General features: G+C 35.0%; 2 protein-coding genes across 3 annotated transcripts; one reads left to right on the forward strand and one right to left on the reverse strand.

Annotated features, from left to right (window-relative positions):
- The first annotated feature begins 4379 nt into the window (after nt 1–4379).
- On the forward strand, nt 4380–13532 carry LOC145066279 (myosin-11-like). 2 transcript variants are annotated; one of them, XM_079013486.1, is made up of 36 exons: nt 4380–4827; nt 5195–5323; nt 5410–5553; nt 5632–5777; nt 5846–6002; nt 6104–6322; nt 6422–6571; nt 6833–6969; nt 7036–7182; nt 7267–7368; nt 7479–7536; nt 7626–7727; nt 7808–7845; nt 7928–8054; nt 8151–8318; nt 8407–8538; nt 8637–8755; nt 8855–8918; nt 9008–9185; nt 9287–9492; nt 9570–9689; nt 9783–9881; nt 9949–10170; nt 10264–10494; nt 11002–11049; nt 11137–11391; nt 11490–11654; nt 11731–11943; nt 12049–12189; nt 12261–12331; nt 12413–12512; nt 12612–12668; nt 12753–12809; nt 12908–12988; nt 13054–13133; nt 13227–13532. In XM_079013486.1, the coding sequence occupies exons 1-36, from the start codon at nt 4825–4827 to the stop codon at nt 13354–13356; spliced, it is 4596 nt and encodes a 1531-aa protein (XP_078869612.1). In that variant the 5' UTR covers nt 4380–4824; the 3' UTR covers nt 13357–13532. The 2 variants fall into 2 exon arrangements, with proteins under 2 accessions (XP_078869612.1, XP_078869613.1); XM_079013487.1 differs by having other exon boundaries at nt 11490–11648.
- LOC145066282 (DNAse I-like superfamily protein) lies at nt 13519–15684 on the reverse strand. The gene is made up of 9 exons (XM_079013493.1): nt 15556–15684; nt 15202–15320; nt 15067–15107; nt 14946–14995; nt 14757–14826; nt 14556–14677; nt 14239–14469; nt 14025–14172; nt 13519–13934 (listed from the first exon to the last, which is right to left on the reverse strand). Exons 1-9 carry the CDS (start codon nt 15621–15623, stop codon nt 13635–13637), a joined length of 1149 nt encoding a protein of 382 aa, XP_078869619.1. The 5' UTR covers nt 15624–15684; the 3' UTR covers nt 13519–13634.
- Nucleotides 15685–15698: the final 14 nt, after the last annotated feature.

The following is a 15698-nucleotide window of genomic DNA, read 5'->3' on the forward strand; positions in this document are numbered from 1 at the left end:
CAGGCTCGCAACCTGTAGGTGTTTTTGAACTACGTGTTCACCAGGTGTACTCCAACCCCCTCATGGTTGCCTTTTTGACATATATTGTTGAGGAATCCCCTACGCAGTGTTGCCATCCCGATGAAAATCCTTAGGCTAGGTCCCTTAATTTAGATGCTTTAGGGACATAAAGTGAGGATAACGGGAATAGGTAATCGGTTTGATTGATTTGATGAAATAAATAAACTTAATTATTGTTTGTTGAAAGCCCTATGTGCTCACCAGGCCACCAAGCCTGACCCACTCAGTTTCTTGTATTACATGTAGTGGCAAAAGAGAACATGAGTGTTGATCTGATCAGAGATCTATGAATTATAGGTCATTAGAACAATAGATGTTGTAAGGCATGTACTATTTCTATTTATGCTTATATATTGTATTGACAATGACATCCCAACGTTTTTAATATAATGAAAACACATTTCTTCATAAATGCTTTGATACTTTACTTATCATTTTTTGGGAACATATTCAGCAACATTATTCTTCAAAAATGATACTCTGATTTTTAAATAAAGCATAAACAAATCGGTATTTTCTGGCCATAAAATTGGGGATGTCACACAATTTTATAGAATCAATATGTGCGGATCGAAGAGATGTGTAATTAAGGTTAAAATGTCTTATAAATATTTATGATGTATTGTTGGATAACAGTTGGTTTTGCAGGTTATTTATTACGGATTGATATCATAATAAAGATTGATATCATAATAACATTGTGGGATTGAGAACACTATGTATCTCACTAGGTTTCCCAACCCGACTCACTCATTGTATATGCATCACAGGTAGTGGTATTAAGATTGTTGAAGACTTGAATATGATGCTAAGAGATTGAAGAGAATACCTGCAATAGTATTCAGGACCTTTAGGTCTTTACGTTGTAACTTATGCGTTGAATTGATTATGACATCCTCAGTTTGAGACAATCATTTGTACTTAAAATATTTTAATATACTGAGATTTTCCGCAAACCAAGATATTATGATTTTTAAAGCGTAAATATTTTTTTTTGGTTCTTGAAAATAAGGGATGTCATAATAACCCGTCAACATATTGGCTAATTTTGGTTGCCTCATCCTCTCCTAGCCTTCTCGTAAAGCTCAAGAGTTTATGAAATTGGTATTATATTATATTATTGATCTTTTGCCCTTTTCAAATCAAGGAAATCTCTCTCATGTTAGAGTATATTTTTCGCCATAAAAAATCTCACCTTAACACTAAATATTCCCAAGTTAATATTTCAATGACATGAGCCTTCAATGTTTGCTTGAGTTTGATTCATCATTACAAATCTTGATTTTTTTAGCTTGGCTACTGCAAAGTTAGTTCTTCGTTCGTCTTTCATTGACATGCATAAAATGTCATTTTCATATTTATAGTTCAATTATGCACAACAATTGGATCTAAAGTTCCATTGTAGCATGGCGGTTGATACATGTTTAAATCTTTGTAATTGCAACCTATTTTTATAACCTTCGCCCCCTTTGGAAAACTTCCATATCGTAGCTCGTTCCCCATGCTCCTATAAGACATACCAAAATTCCCCTTGCTTGCTTTATTTACCATGTTCGTGGTGTTCTCACTTATCACTATGCTTACTTCATTCTTTATTATTCTCTTACACTTCGAGAATCTCTTGGAATCTTTCGACCATTTTTCTCTTTTACTCGATCCATCATTTCATTTAACATAGTTTGAAATCCATACAACAAATTTGGAGTGAATTGCACTTAGATGTTTTCGTCACCAACATTCTATTTAGCAGTTGGTACTCGACTTCGTCTTGTCATAATTTTGAGAACCTCTATATGTTAATTTTCAAAATAATAAGTAACATTTGATATCTAGCACATATAATCTTAAGTCTTAACTCTTCCTAGAGCACTACAAATTAAGTATAAATACTAAACTAAGCACCTAATTCACTTAAACTAATATTCTAATACATTTTGAATCACCCCTCGTATTGGCTAGAATTTATGAGCATTTAAAAAAAACAATCTAAATCTTTTTAGTGGTGAAGGTCAACTTAAGTGTACGATAGTGCACAATTTATATCAAAAGAAGAGTTAAGTTTTAACCACTACATAAGTTTTGGTATTCTAAATGTTCAAGCAATCTTCAACTATAATATCTTCTTAATTTTATATTTTGGATACATGTCAAAATAATAATGTTAGGAGTTAGAGGCCCAATAAGTAAACCCAAGCCATGCACCTCTTCAATCTCAGTGCTCAAGCATAAGGGTGGTGTGGTGGACCTGAGGCATGTTAGAGCTCCACGCAGATAGGGATGGCAAAAAAACCCGAACCCGACGAGAAAACCCGAACCCCAAAGATTTTGGGGCGGGTCGGGTCACTCTTATCGGGTTTCGGGTCATTATCGGGTTTTTAGTTCGGGTTTGGGTCAGGGAGTGGGGTATGCATGCCCCGACCCGCCCCGACCCGAAAATTTATATATATATATATATATATATATATATATATATATATATATATATATATATATATATATATATATATAAAATGAGATTTCATCCCTCTAACCCATTTCAGCCACCCGAAGACTCTAACCTTCAATCCCATCACGTATTCCCAATTTCTCACTATTGTGATAAATTTAGTTACGATATTAGACTTTAGTAATTTCTATTTGGTTCACTTATGTTAAGAACTTATTTGTATTTTAAGCATTTGTAAGGTTTTAATTTCTCAATTGTTTCATTGTAGTTTTCCTAATTTTTTCTGCCACCATTTTCGGGTCGGGTTTCGGGTCTATATCGGGTTTCGGATCGGGTTCAGGGATATTTTTAGCCCCAACGGGGCGCCGCGATAAGAAACCCGTCGGGTTTCGGGTTGGGTTCAGGGACAAATATAAATATCGGGTTCGGGTATGGGATATGCCGCCCCGCCCCGAACCCGCCCCGTTGCCATTCCTACACGCAGACCATCAAGGGGACTCATGCCTTATATGCAATCTTTTTGTCATATATAGTCGAGTAAATTACATGAATGGTCCCTATAATTTGGGGTAATTTGCACGTGTTGTTCTTAACTTATTTTTTTTTTAACTCGGAAGGTCCCTAAAGTTTGTTTGTGTTGCGCGTTTGGTCTCTTTATTACCTAAAAAGACTATTTTGCCATTAATTTTTTAATTTATTCAAATAAGGTGGGGTAGGTAAAGTGAGGTGGAAGTGGGGTTTGAGGTATGTTTATTTAAATAAATTAAAAAATCAAGGGAAAAATAGTCTTTTGAGGTAAGATAGAGACCAAACGCACAACAAAAACAAACAGTAGAAACTTTCCAAGTTAAAAAATAAATCAAAGACCAAACGTACAAATTACCCCAAACCATATGGATCATTCGTGTAATTTACTCTTTATAGTTTTAAGATTTAAATTGTTTTCATCAATTCATTACCTGTAAATTTATAATCAAACGGGATGCTGACATTATGATAGGTTTTGCCATGTACTTTGCAAGAAGTTGTCAAAATAATTTTTTCTTTTGCAATAATATTATAATAATTTCCATATGGTAAAAAGTTATAATAATTTCTAGAGCTTTCAAGAAGGAAAAAGAATCTGGTTAACTCTACATATTTTTAGGTGTGACAGACTTGGCTTTTCTTGAATTCTTTTGAATAGAAAATATAAACATTTCCTCATCTTAGTCCAGATACATTTCACCTTAAAAGGTCGAAAGAAAATTCTAATGATGGACTTAATTGCAATTGTCTTCAAGAACCAGAGGTTTCGGGTTGAATTTTGTTACGTGGGAGTAGTATCTTTTTATGACGTATTAAGATTGTTTGTGAAAACGTGTTATATTTCATTTAAGTGTACAATAATAGTATAGTTGTAATTTTTATGTATTTAGTCGTTGAAATTATTACCATCTAAAAGTCAAAATAATATTTAAATAATTAAATACATAGGTACAATATATACACTGTACTATTCAAAATGGCCCATATAGACCCTTAAATAAATAGTTTAAAATATATAAACATGTAACTATAGTTTAAGAGCGTTTTAAAGGGTTATTAACGTAATTTAACTCAAGTCGGATACACTAACATTGTGACGTAGATGTATGTAATCAGATTGTATTAGCAAATGTGTGATCGATTTTGATCCATTAAATTCATAGCCCTGTGGGCTATGCGCTATGGGCAGATTATTTGATTTGGGCTCAAAATCAAATTGCTGGCATCTACTTTTTGTAACCCGAAAACAAAGAACGGGAGAGAATGACCCGACTTGACCCGAACCGAACGTCTGTTTCTATTTATCTATCCGAAAATAAACCTCCAAACCTCTGCTGAAGTTGGCCATGGAGAAAATGGGAAATGCGAGCCAAAGTGTTCGTGTGTGTTTCATAACCACGAATCTGCGAAAAAATCGCGACAAGAGAGAGAAGACCCGACTTCACAGGGGAGTTATTGAACAATGTCACTTCCACAAACAAAGAGACTCCGAAGAGACGGAAGTGGTAAGAGACAGACAGACAGAGAATATTGGGGGAGAAATGGAAAAAGAACATGGAGAAATTACGAAGATCTAACAAGGAAGAAATAAAGAGAAAATCATCCAGATAAATATATCAACAAAATGCCGGAACATTTTTTGTTATTGCAATGCAGATCAACCAGGATCACCAAAATTGGGCATGAGTGATCCAGGGGAGGTCCACGACGAAGGGAGCACTGATTATCTGTGAAAATAAGAAGAATATAGACATTTCCTTCGAAATTAAGGGTTTCATTGAAGTTTCACAATGGTAGGTGGATTATGTTTCATTTATCAATGCTGCAATAGATTTTCATTTAAAACATCATGAAATCTCGATCACGAACACTTTCGTTGCGTTATTACGCTCTAAAATAGAGATACAGGTTTGGTTTATGATATTAATATATATGACATTCTCATGCAAGTTTGATAGGATCTTTTTTGGAATTTCAATGTCAACATTGTTCTGCCTGTGATACTTGTAATAATGCATAATGTAATCAGCAAGTATTATAGAAAATCTTCAAGTCAATATTAGTTTAGAAGTTGAACAGATATGATATCCAGAGACAAAGTATTGCATCCTTTGCTAGATTTTCAATTCAAATGTACTGACTGATTTGTATGCACTACAGCGTACTGCAGTGAATATAATAGTAGGCTCTCATGTTTGGGCTGAAGATCCAGCACAAGCATGGATTGATGGGCAGGTTGTCAAGATTAAAGGGAAAGATGTGGAGATTCAGACTAGTGAAGGGAAAACGGTTATTTTTCTACTAAAACCTGACTTTTTTATATCAAACAATGTACATGTAGCAGCATGAGATTAATTTTATGGGTTCTTTTTCAGATTGTTTCTAATTTATCAAAAATATATCCGATGGATTTGGAAGCTCCTGCTGGTGGAGTTGATGATATGACAAAGCTATCTTATCTACATGAGCCAGGAGTCTTGCAGAACCTAAGAACCAGATATGAACTTAATGAAATTTATGTAGGTCTTCATCTAATTTTATGGTCTATTGATCTATAACTGCAAGAAATGGATTCTAACTTTATGGAATCATGACAGACATACACCGGAAACATTCTAATTGCAATCAACCCATTCCAGAAGCTACCTCATTTGTATGATGCTCATATGATGCAACAATACAAGGGAGCACCATTTGGAGAATTGAGTCCCCATGTATTTGCAATTGCAGATACCTCTTACAGGTAATGGTAAGTAACACCCTTTTCTTCTTGGATGCATGGGTGCTCACCACATCTTTACTGCATTCCAGGGCCATGGTCCATGAAGGAAAGAGCAATTCCATTCTGGTGAGTGGTGAAAGTGGAGCAGGTAAAACAGAGACAACCAAAATGCTTATGCGGTTCCTTGCGTATTTGGGTGGGAGGAAAGCTACTGAAGGTCGCACCGTTGAACAGCAAGTCCTTGAAGTATGATACATGACGTATAGTTCTTTAGAGAACCTCTTAATTATTCTATATTATGTGTCACTTCATGGCTATATACTGATAAACTTGCTGTGTCACTGCAGTCAAATCCTGTTCTTGAAGCATTTGGGAATGCCAAAACTGTTAGAAACAACAATTCCAGTCGTTTTGGTAAGTTTGTTGAGATCCAGTTTGATAAGCATGGGAGAATATCTGGAGCAGCTATAAGGACTTACCTTTTGGAAAGATCTCGTGTTTGCCAAGTCAATGATCCCGAGAGAAACTATCACTGTTTTTACCTTCTTTGTGCTGCACCACCAGAGGTACAAAATATAATATAACAATTTTACTTTGAGTATTTTACAAAATCGAAACTTTTTTTTTTAAAATTTTTTTTTCTTCCTTATTGCTTGTGCTTTCAGGAAGTTGAGAAGTATAAGTTGGGAAGCCCACAATCTTTTCACTATCTTAACCAATCAAAATGCTTTGAGCTAGTCGGTGTGAATGATGGACTTGAGTATCTTGCCACAAGAAGAGCCATGGATATTGTTGGAATAAGTAAACAGGAGCAGGTATACTATACCTTCTGTAATTTTGTTTTCCTTCCAGTTGATTCTTGATCCAAAGAATCTGTGAGCAACAAGTGGCTGCAGAAACATACTTAACCTCACATGTTGTGGTGTATTTATTGTTCACCTTACACCCTGCATGATTGATATGTGGTGCTTTTCTTGTCTAGCTTTAGACCCTGCATGATCTGCATCTTTCAATGCAATGATAGAGAAGAGCATGATCCATGGGCGTTGGTGTAATTTTGTCTTGTTTTCTGATAGGAAGCAATTTTCAGAGTTACTGCTGCTATTCTTCATTTAGGCAATATTGCCTTTGCTAAAGGGAAAGAGGTTGATTCTTCGGTGCTAAAAGATGACAAAGCTAAATTTCATCTTAAGATGACAGCAGAACTTCTAAAGTAGGTCTATTTTTTGAATTTTTAATGATCTGGAAGTCCTTTATTGCTCATAAATTTTTGTGTCAGGTGTGATCCTGTTGGCTTGCAAGATGCATTGTGCAAACGTGTGATGATTACTCCTGAAGAAGTTATCAAAAGAAGTCTTGATCCATTAAGTGCTGCATTCAGCAGAGATGGTTTGGCTAAAACAATATATTCCAGATTATTTGATTGGTAATTTTGCAGCTTTCATATGAGAACCATATTGAATAAACTTCTAGTATCTAAGATTTAGGATCCCTTTTTCATTATTTGCAGGTTGGTGGATAAAATTAATAAATCAATTGGACAAGATCCTAACTCAAAATGTCTGATTGGCGTTCTGGACATCTATGGTTTTGAGAGCTTTAAGAACAACAGGTGGCAACCAGGCACATGTTGTATTCCCTCCATTTCAAATAAAGCATTATCATTTTGACTTTGAAAAGTCACATATTTTTATTTTTGTCTCAATTTCATCATACACACAGCTTTGAGCAGTTTTGCATCAACTTTACAAATGAGAAGCTGCAGCAACATTTCAACCAGGTTACTATCTAAACTTTCTTAATCACTGTTAGCATGAGTTGTTGTTAATGTTAAGGACTCCCAAAAAAAAATTAATGTTTGAATTACAGCATGTCTTTAAAATGGAGCAAGAAGAATATAAGAAAGAGGCTATCAACTGGAGCTACATTGAATTTGTTGATAACCAAGATGTTCTAGATCTCATTGAAAAGGTATAGTCACTTTCAACTGCATTTATCTATATTTTCCATTATTTCAACCATAGAACTCTGAAGTTGTATCTATATTGCAGAAACCTGGTGGTATCATTGCTCTTCTTGATGAAGCTTGGTATAACAATAGTAGTATTAATTATGAGCTAGTGCAGATTTAAGATGTCTTTATTCACAATATTATTTTTTTCTACTTTTAGTATGTTCCCAAAGTCAACACATGAGACATTCGCAAATAAGCTTTATCAGACTTTCAAAAACCACAAACGATTTATCAAGCCCAAGTTGTCACGCACAGATTTCACAGTTGCTCATTATGCTGGAGAGGTATGTATTGTATTTGTAGCCAAACCGTGTTCTTACATGTAAGTAACACACTATTTTCTTAATCTTTTATAAAAAAAAATTGGGTGCTTTTTGTAGGTGCAATATCAGTCTGATCAATTTCTTGACAAAAATAAAGATTACGTGGTCCCTGAACACCAAGATTTGTTGGGTGCTTCCAAGTGTCCTTTTGTAGCCGGCCTTTTCCCTGCTTTAGAAGAGTCTTCCAAATCTTCAAAATTTTCTTCAATATGTTCCCGTTTCAAGGTAGGTATCTTTAATTCTTTATCTCAATTCTCAATGATTTTGATATTGTATGCTAATGTGTAAGTAACTATATGGTAATAATGCACAGCTTCAATTGCAACAACTGATGGAGACACTTAATGCTACAGAGCCTCACTATGTTAGATGTGTGAAACCAAATAATAAACTGAAACCTTCCATATTTGAGAACCTTAACATCTTGCAACAATTGCGATGTGGTGTGAGTATATAAATTTGTTTTATCTTTAATTTTAAGTCGGTTTTATTCATAGCCATGCATATTTCTTCCACCTTGTATGTGACTAATCTCTCTCTTAGGGTGTTTTAGAGGCAATCAGAATCAGTTGTGCTGGTTATCCCACCCGGCGTGCTTTCTTTGAGTTTATAAACAGATTTGGACTTCTTGCTCCAGAAGCCTTGGCTGGATTGGCTGGAAGGTAAAAAAATTTATTTCACACACACACACACACACTTGTTGCACCAGATTTGGACTTCTGAGTCTCTCTTTTTGGTGTTTCATCTCTTGCACAATACAGTAGCTTTGATGAAAAGATGGTATGTCAAAAGATCTTGGAAAAGATGGGGCTGAGTGGGTTTCAGGTTATTAAAATTTTGATTTACTTTGAGTTTATAAAGAATGAATAATCCCGTTGTTTTGTATATAACAGTACTAGGATTGTTTTATACAGATTGGTAAAACAAAGGTATTCTTGAGAGCTGGACAGATGGCAGAACTAGATGCAAGGAGAGCTGAGGTCCTTGGCAGTGCAGCAGCAATTATTCAAAGGCGGATACGAACTCATATTGCTCATCGCCAGATCAACGCATTGCGAAATTCTTCAATCTTTTTACAAGCTTTCTGTAGACGTGAGCCTCTCACATCACATGATCAATTGAACTTGTTTCTTCAAACTATAAACACACAAGACGACACATTATTAATAAGTAATAACTGTTTACACTTTTAGGTAGTCTGGCTTGCAGAAAGTTTGATCAACTGAAGAGAATTGCAGCTGCTATAAAAATTGAAAAACATGTGCGTAAATGGCGTGCTTGGGTGGCTTATACTAGGCTCCGTGTGTCAGTGCTTGCAGTTCAGACATGTGTACGCGCAGTAGAGGCGCGTAAAAGATTCCGATTCCGCAAGGAAACTAATGCTGCTATCAAAATTCAGGTTAATTTTATAAAAACTCTTTTTTTTATTATACTTATACCAACAGAGGAATTCTAATTGTGTTTTTTTTTATATAGACTCGGTGGCGTTGTCATAAACATTCTGCATACTATAAAAGGCTAAAGAAAGGATCTTTAGTTACTCAATGTAGATGGAGGGGAAGGATTGCAAGGAGAGAGCTACGAAAACTTAAAATGGTCAGTTATATATTTATTTAAAATCATATTCATGATGGATGTTACATTCTTTTTAGGGCAGATTAAAAGTTGCTAGCTTTATTTATTTTGCAGGCTGCACAAGAAACAGGTGCACTTAAAGAAGCAAAAGATAAGCTTGAGAAACAGTTGGAGGAACTAACATGGCGTTTACAGCTTGAGAAACGTTTAAGGGTAATTTATTTCAACTATACAAGTTTTGTTGGAAAAGTTTGTGATGTGATATGTCCTACATGTCTAGACTGATTTGGAAGAAGCAAAAGCACAAGAGGCACTGAAATTCCAGAATTCTCTAGAAGGTATGCAAAAGAAACTTGATGAAGCAAATGCATTGGCTGTAAAGGAAAGAGAGGCAGCTAAAAAAGCTATTGATGAAGCGCCTGCGGTTGTTGAAGAAAAAGAGATTGTTATTGAAGATACTAAGAAAATTGAATCCTTGACTGCTGAGGTGGATGAGTTGAAGGTAAGTAAGACTTACCATACAAACAGAGTTTTTTTTGTTTTTTTTTCTTTTTGTGGGGACCACATTAAGTAGTTTTTTTTTTGGGCCATGTAGGCAAAGTGGGAGTCAGAAAAGAAACGTGCTGATGAGCTGGAAGAATGTAGTGAAGGAAGACATAAGAAGTTGGAAGAAACAGAAAAGAAAGTCGTTCAGTTACAGGAAACTATGAGCAGATTGGAAGAGAAGCTAAACAACTTGGAATCAGAGAATAAAGTCTTCCGCCAACAAGCCGTGTCCATGGCACCTAATAAGTTTCTCTCAGGGCGTTCCAGATCTATTATGCAGGTATTTTATTTAGGTGTTGTTTCTTTTTGACTTAGTGGATTTAGTGAGAACAGTATGTATATATATATATATATATATATATATATATATATATATATCAGTGTTTCTTAATGTATTAAGAGGCTTTACCTATTTTCCCTTCTCTTTTCCTCCCAACTCATTTCATGTCAAAATTGATGAATATTGTGAAATTTGTTCTTTTGAAATGCAACGATAAAATGGTCATCTACTCTCATTCAGATGGTGCATTCAATCTAGAAAAGAAACAGCCTTTATATATACAACACTTTATCTGCATAGCCACTTTCATCCACACAGACACTGTTGTATGAAATTTTTATCCATTAAAGCATTATACTTTCAAATTTTTTCGTGTTAGAACAATATATTTTGAAAAATTTAGTCTACCATAGCAGTGAAAATTGCTGTATAAGATTTTTCAAAGTACAATACTGAAATAGGGAAAAAAAAAAAAAAAGTGATTGTTTGATATTCAACTCGTTGCAGAGGAATGACAGTGGTACTTTTATTGGAGAATCAAGGTCATCATCTCAGGTATCCTGAATCTTGAACTTGATGCTTTTTTTAAAAAAATTTAATCATCTATAAATAAATTACATGTTTCTGTTGTTTATGTATCAGGATCCGCATAGCCCTTCAATGCACCAAAGAGATCTAGCAGAAATAGACGACACACCACAAAAATCACTCAATGAAAAACAAATGGAGAATCAAGAACTGCTTATCCGATGCATTGCACAACATCTAGGGTTTGCAGGAAATCGACCAATTGCAGCCTGCATCATTTACAAATGCCTTCTTCAATGGAGATCTTTTGAAGTCGAACGCACTACTGTTTTTGACCGAATTATCCAGACCATAGGCAATGCCATAGAGGTACTTATTACTTAAATGCTACTCTTTTTTTCACTTCGTTTTAATAATTATAATAATTATTTTTTTCTAACTATCTTTTTTTTTCGTTTATTTAATAGAAAAAACAGGATAATAACGATATATTGGCATACTGGTTATCGAATGCCTCTACTCTTTTGCTTCTTCTTCAGCGAACGTTGAAACCAAGTGGGTCAGCATCTGGAATGGCCCCACAACGTCGTCGATCATCAGCTGCTCTTTTTGGGAGGATGACTTCTGTAATGGTTAAGTATTTTGGAATTTGATTCAACATATATATAATATGTATATACTAAAATTAAAATATGATTTTCTGGTTAGAGTTTCCGTGGGACCCCTCAAGGAATCGAACTTCCTTCCTTTGTGAATGGAGATCTGAGTAGTGGAGTTGAAGGTGGTTATACCAAAGTGGAAGCCAAGTATCCAGCTTTGCTTTTTAAGCAGCAGTTAACAGCTTATGTTGAAAAGATTTATGGAACAATTCGAGATAATTTGAAAAAAGAAATATCTCCGTTACTTGGGATGTGTATTCAGGTACCTAATTTCTCATTCTCATCATTTTTACTTAATTTATTATTCATGTTGAGTAATTAGGAAATAGGAGTGGACTAAATGGTAATTTCACAATTCACACTGAAGGCACCGAGAATTTCGAGAGCCAGCCTGGCAAAGGGATCATCGCGTTCGGTTTCCAGTTCAGCTCAGCAGACACTGATTGCTCATTGGCAAGGAATCGTCAAGAGTCTTGGAAGTTTCTTGAATGTTCTAAAAACAAATCATGTTAGTGCCATTTTTTTTTGTGTGTTTCTTTATTTTTTCCGTTTTTAACCCTTTTTGTGAAATGTTTTTAGGTACCACCGGTTTTGGTGCGTAAAGTTTTCTCACAAATATTCTCGTTTGTGAATGTTCAGCTGTTTAACAGGTATATATTTATTTTTTGTAGAGTGTGTTCTTTTGTGATGTGAATATAAATATGATTCTTTTTTTTTTTAATAAAATGCAGTCTACTTTTGAGACGCGAGTGCTGTTCGTTTAGCAATGGTGAGTATGTGAAAGCGGGATTGGCTGAACTAGACCACTGGTGTTTTAACGCAACTGACGAGGTAATTCCGGAGTGATTTTCTTTCGTTGGAATGGAATTAACGATTCCATTATGCCAAACACTATTTTGTATTCTTATTTGCTGAACACAAGGACTGCAGTATTCAGGTTCTGCTTGGGATGAACTGAAGCATATACGGCAAGCTATAGCATTTCTGGTAAAGTTTCTTTTATTATATAAAAATTTAGTCTTTCTGGTTTTAAAGATTTTATTTTAATCAATTTTAATCCATCCCATTCAGGTTATACATCAAAAGCCAAAGAAAACACTGGATGAAATAAGTCATGACCTCTGCCCAGTGAGTCATGTTCATGTTTTTATTAGTTTACAATAACAATCAAATATTATGTAATTTATTATACCAGTGAGTGATATATATTTATATATGGTCCACAGGTTCTTAGTGTACAACAGCTGTACCGGATCAGTACAATGTACTGGGACGACAAGTATGGGACACAAAGCGTCTCCCCAGATGTAAGTTTCATAATAAGATCAGTTTTTTTTTTTAATAAATTATTTAACTTTGATGGATGGGTCAGGTTATATCCAACATGAGATCGTTGATGACTGAAGAAAACACTGTTGTAAGCAATTCTTTCCTATTGGATGATGATTCCAGGTTAGTTTTAGTTGCTTTCTGTGTTGACTAGTACTGAAATGTCCAAAATACCCTTTGATGATATATGTTTTAACACAAATTAATTTTATGCAGCATTCCATTTTCGGTTGATGATATATCCAGATCAATGGATAATATAGAGATATCGGACATTGAGCCTCCACCTCTAATTCGCGAGAACTCAGGATTTAGCTTTCTGTTGCCACGTATCGAGAGCCACTGACCCAACTGCCCGATGTTTTCCGGTCAGGATAATCAACCCATGAGAAGGAAAAAAAAACATGAACTGTCCCGTGTTTTTCTCCATGTTTTTGTAGCTTTTATATGTTGTACAAATAGACATTTTTCATTTATTGACATCAGTCATAATGCCTGGCAAACACAATTTAAGTTAGAAAATTGTCCTCTTAACTTATCTCATAAATTCTATAACAATGTAATACAAAAAATATATTCAGAAAAAAGAAACAACACTTGCAAAACTGAGAGAGATGATGACTACTAAACCACTAAAAACTCAGCACCTATTGGCAAATGATCACTGGGATGAAAATAATTTGGCAATCCACCTTTTACATCCGCTGACTCAGCTTCCGGAAGCTCAAGGAAACTAACAGGTTCAATTTGAATCCCCTCATCAGAAGGTGAGAAAAATATATAATCAAGTGTACCAGTGAATCCAGGGGTATAATTGGTAAATCGCGGTTCACCCCTTGTACATGCATAAACACTTGATAAATTAATCGGTGGTTCATCTTCTAAACATTCCACTGAGCCACCAGAAACAAGATACTGGTACACCTGTACACAATTCCCAATCGATAATAAAAGCTAAATGTTTCTTGAATGTAAATTCAACAAGGGAATAAATAACCATTAAAATATAAATACCTTGTCTCCAGGAATAGAATTGAAATCCCCAGTAATGATTACTGATGGTTTGCACTCAAATTTTTCAGATACCATTTTTTTAAATTTTGCTACTTGTGATGATAAATATTTCGCCTGTGCAAGCTTCACATCTGCCCATTCTGGATCCCTACAGATAAAAAATAATCTTCAGACGAGACAAGGGCAAAACTGGAATTATAAGTAAAATAATTACCAGTAAAGATGTGTGTTTGCCACAATGATATAATGTTGATAAGGTTTTTTAAACTTGAAAGCAGCCATAATTCCAACACAATCACGTTTCAACCGGACATATGGATCATTAGGATCTCCTTTTCCTTTGGAATCAAGATCCTTCTCCTTTTGTTCCACACGAGATGCTTCATCCAGAAGCAAGTTAGCAAGGTCATTATAGTCAATTGTTTCCTCTATCACCAACTCCAATCTGGACATTTAAACCAACCAAAAAAAAAATGAATACAATCAATGAATATGCTTTTTACTATGAGAATGAATGAGACAGTTGTATACTTGTTGTGCTTGTAGAAAATCCCACATCCGTCTGATTTCCTACCACTTCTTTTAATGTAGATGCTTGAGTAATCATTTTGCTCTATTTTCTCTTTGTAGAAGGTATCGTATTCATCTAATTCCTGACAACAAAACAATTATTCTACACATAACAGAAATAAATAGTACAACAAATGTGTTATGGATATGAAGAAATTAAACCTGTAAGCATAAAATATCAGCATCAAGATGTTTAAGAAGATCAAGAATTATTGGGGAACGAGCTTTCCACCTGTCATAACCAAATTCTATGCATATTCAGATCATAAAAGAGGTGAATAGTTATCATTCATGATACCTTCATTTCAAATATGGAGTAATAAAGAGCTCTAAGAAACCAAGAAGAATTACTTGAGACAAGGTGATGGAGAGTGTGGGAATACAGAACTTTTTACATATACCTGCAGAAAAAGGAAAAAAAATTCAAGAAATAATGAATTGGCAAATTAAAGGGGTGTGTGTGTGTGCATACCTGAGCCAGAATGTTATATGAAACCACTCGAAATTTGAGGCCTGTAAAAATATTAGATATGAATTGATATTTAGGTTGACAATACATAGATTTAATTAGATAAAAATTTAAGGGGGATGGTGTTTTTTTACATACCCTCAGACTTGCTTACTGAAGTAATTTGATTCTGTTCGACTGGGATGAATTTAGGGTAAACTGGTGTAGGTGTAGGTGTAGGCGTGTTCTTAGTGCTCATTTTTCTCATACAAATCTTACTGCATATAACATAACCCACATTTTTATGAACAAACTGTCTATCACATTAAACAGTCATGTGCTACTTAATTCGCATCTCACAAATCACAAATGTGTGTGTTTGTGATTGATTCGTAAAATATACACTCGAAATAGCAAAAAGGACAACAAAAACTCAACAGCATACTACTCGTAAATCGGTAACGTAGCAAACACAAGATAAGCATCATAATAACAAAAAATCCGCCGGCGTACCTTGTTCGGTAGGAGGAAGAAACGAGAGGGATGCGAGAAAGCAGTAAACCACCGGATTTCAGAAGCATTTTCCCCCCAGCAGAAGAAGCGATATATAAGTAGAGCTTCCTCACAGGGCGGCCTCCTCCTCTTGCGACTAGCGA

The sequence above is a fragment of the Lactuca serriola genome, chromosome 8 (assembly GCF_051521515.1).
Source record: "Lactuca serriola cultivar US96UC23 chromosome 8, Lser_US96UC23_V15, whole genome shotgun sequence".
Classification (NCBI taxonomy): domain Eukaryota; kingdom Viridiplantae; phylum Streptophyta; class Magnoliopsida; order Asterales; family Asteraceae; genus Lactuca; species Lactuca serriola.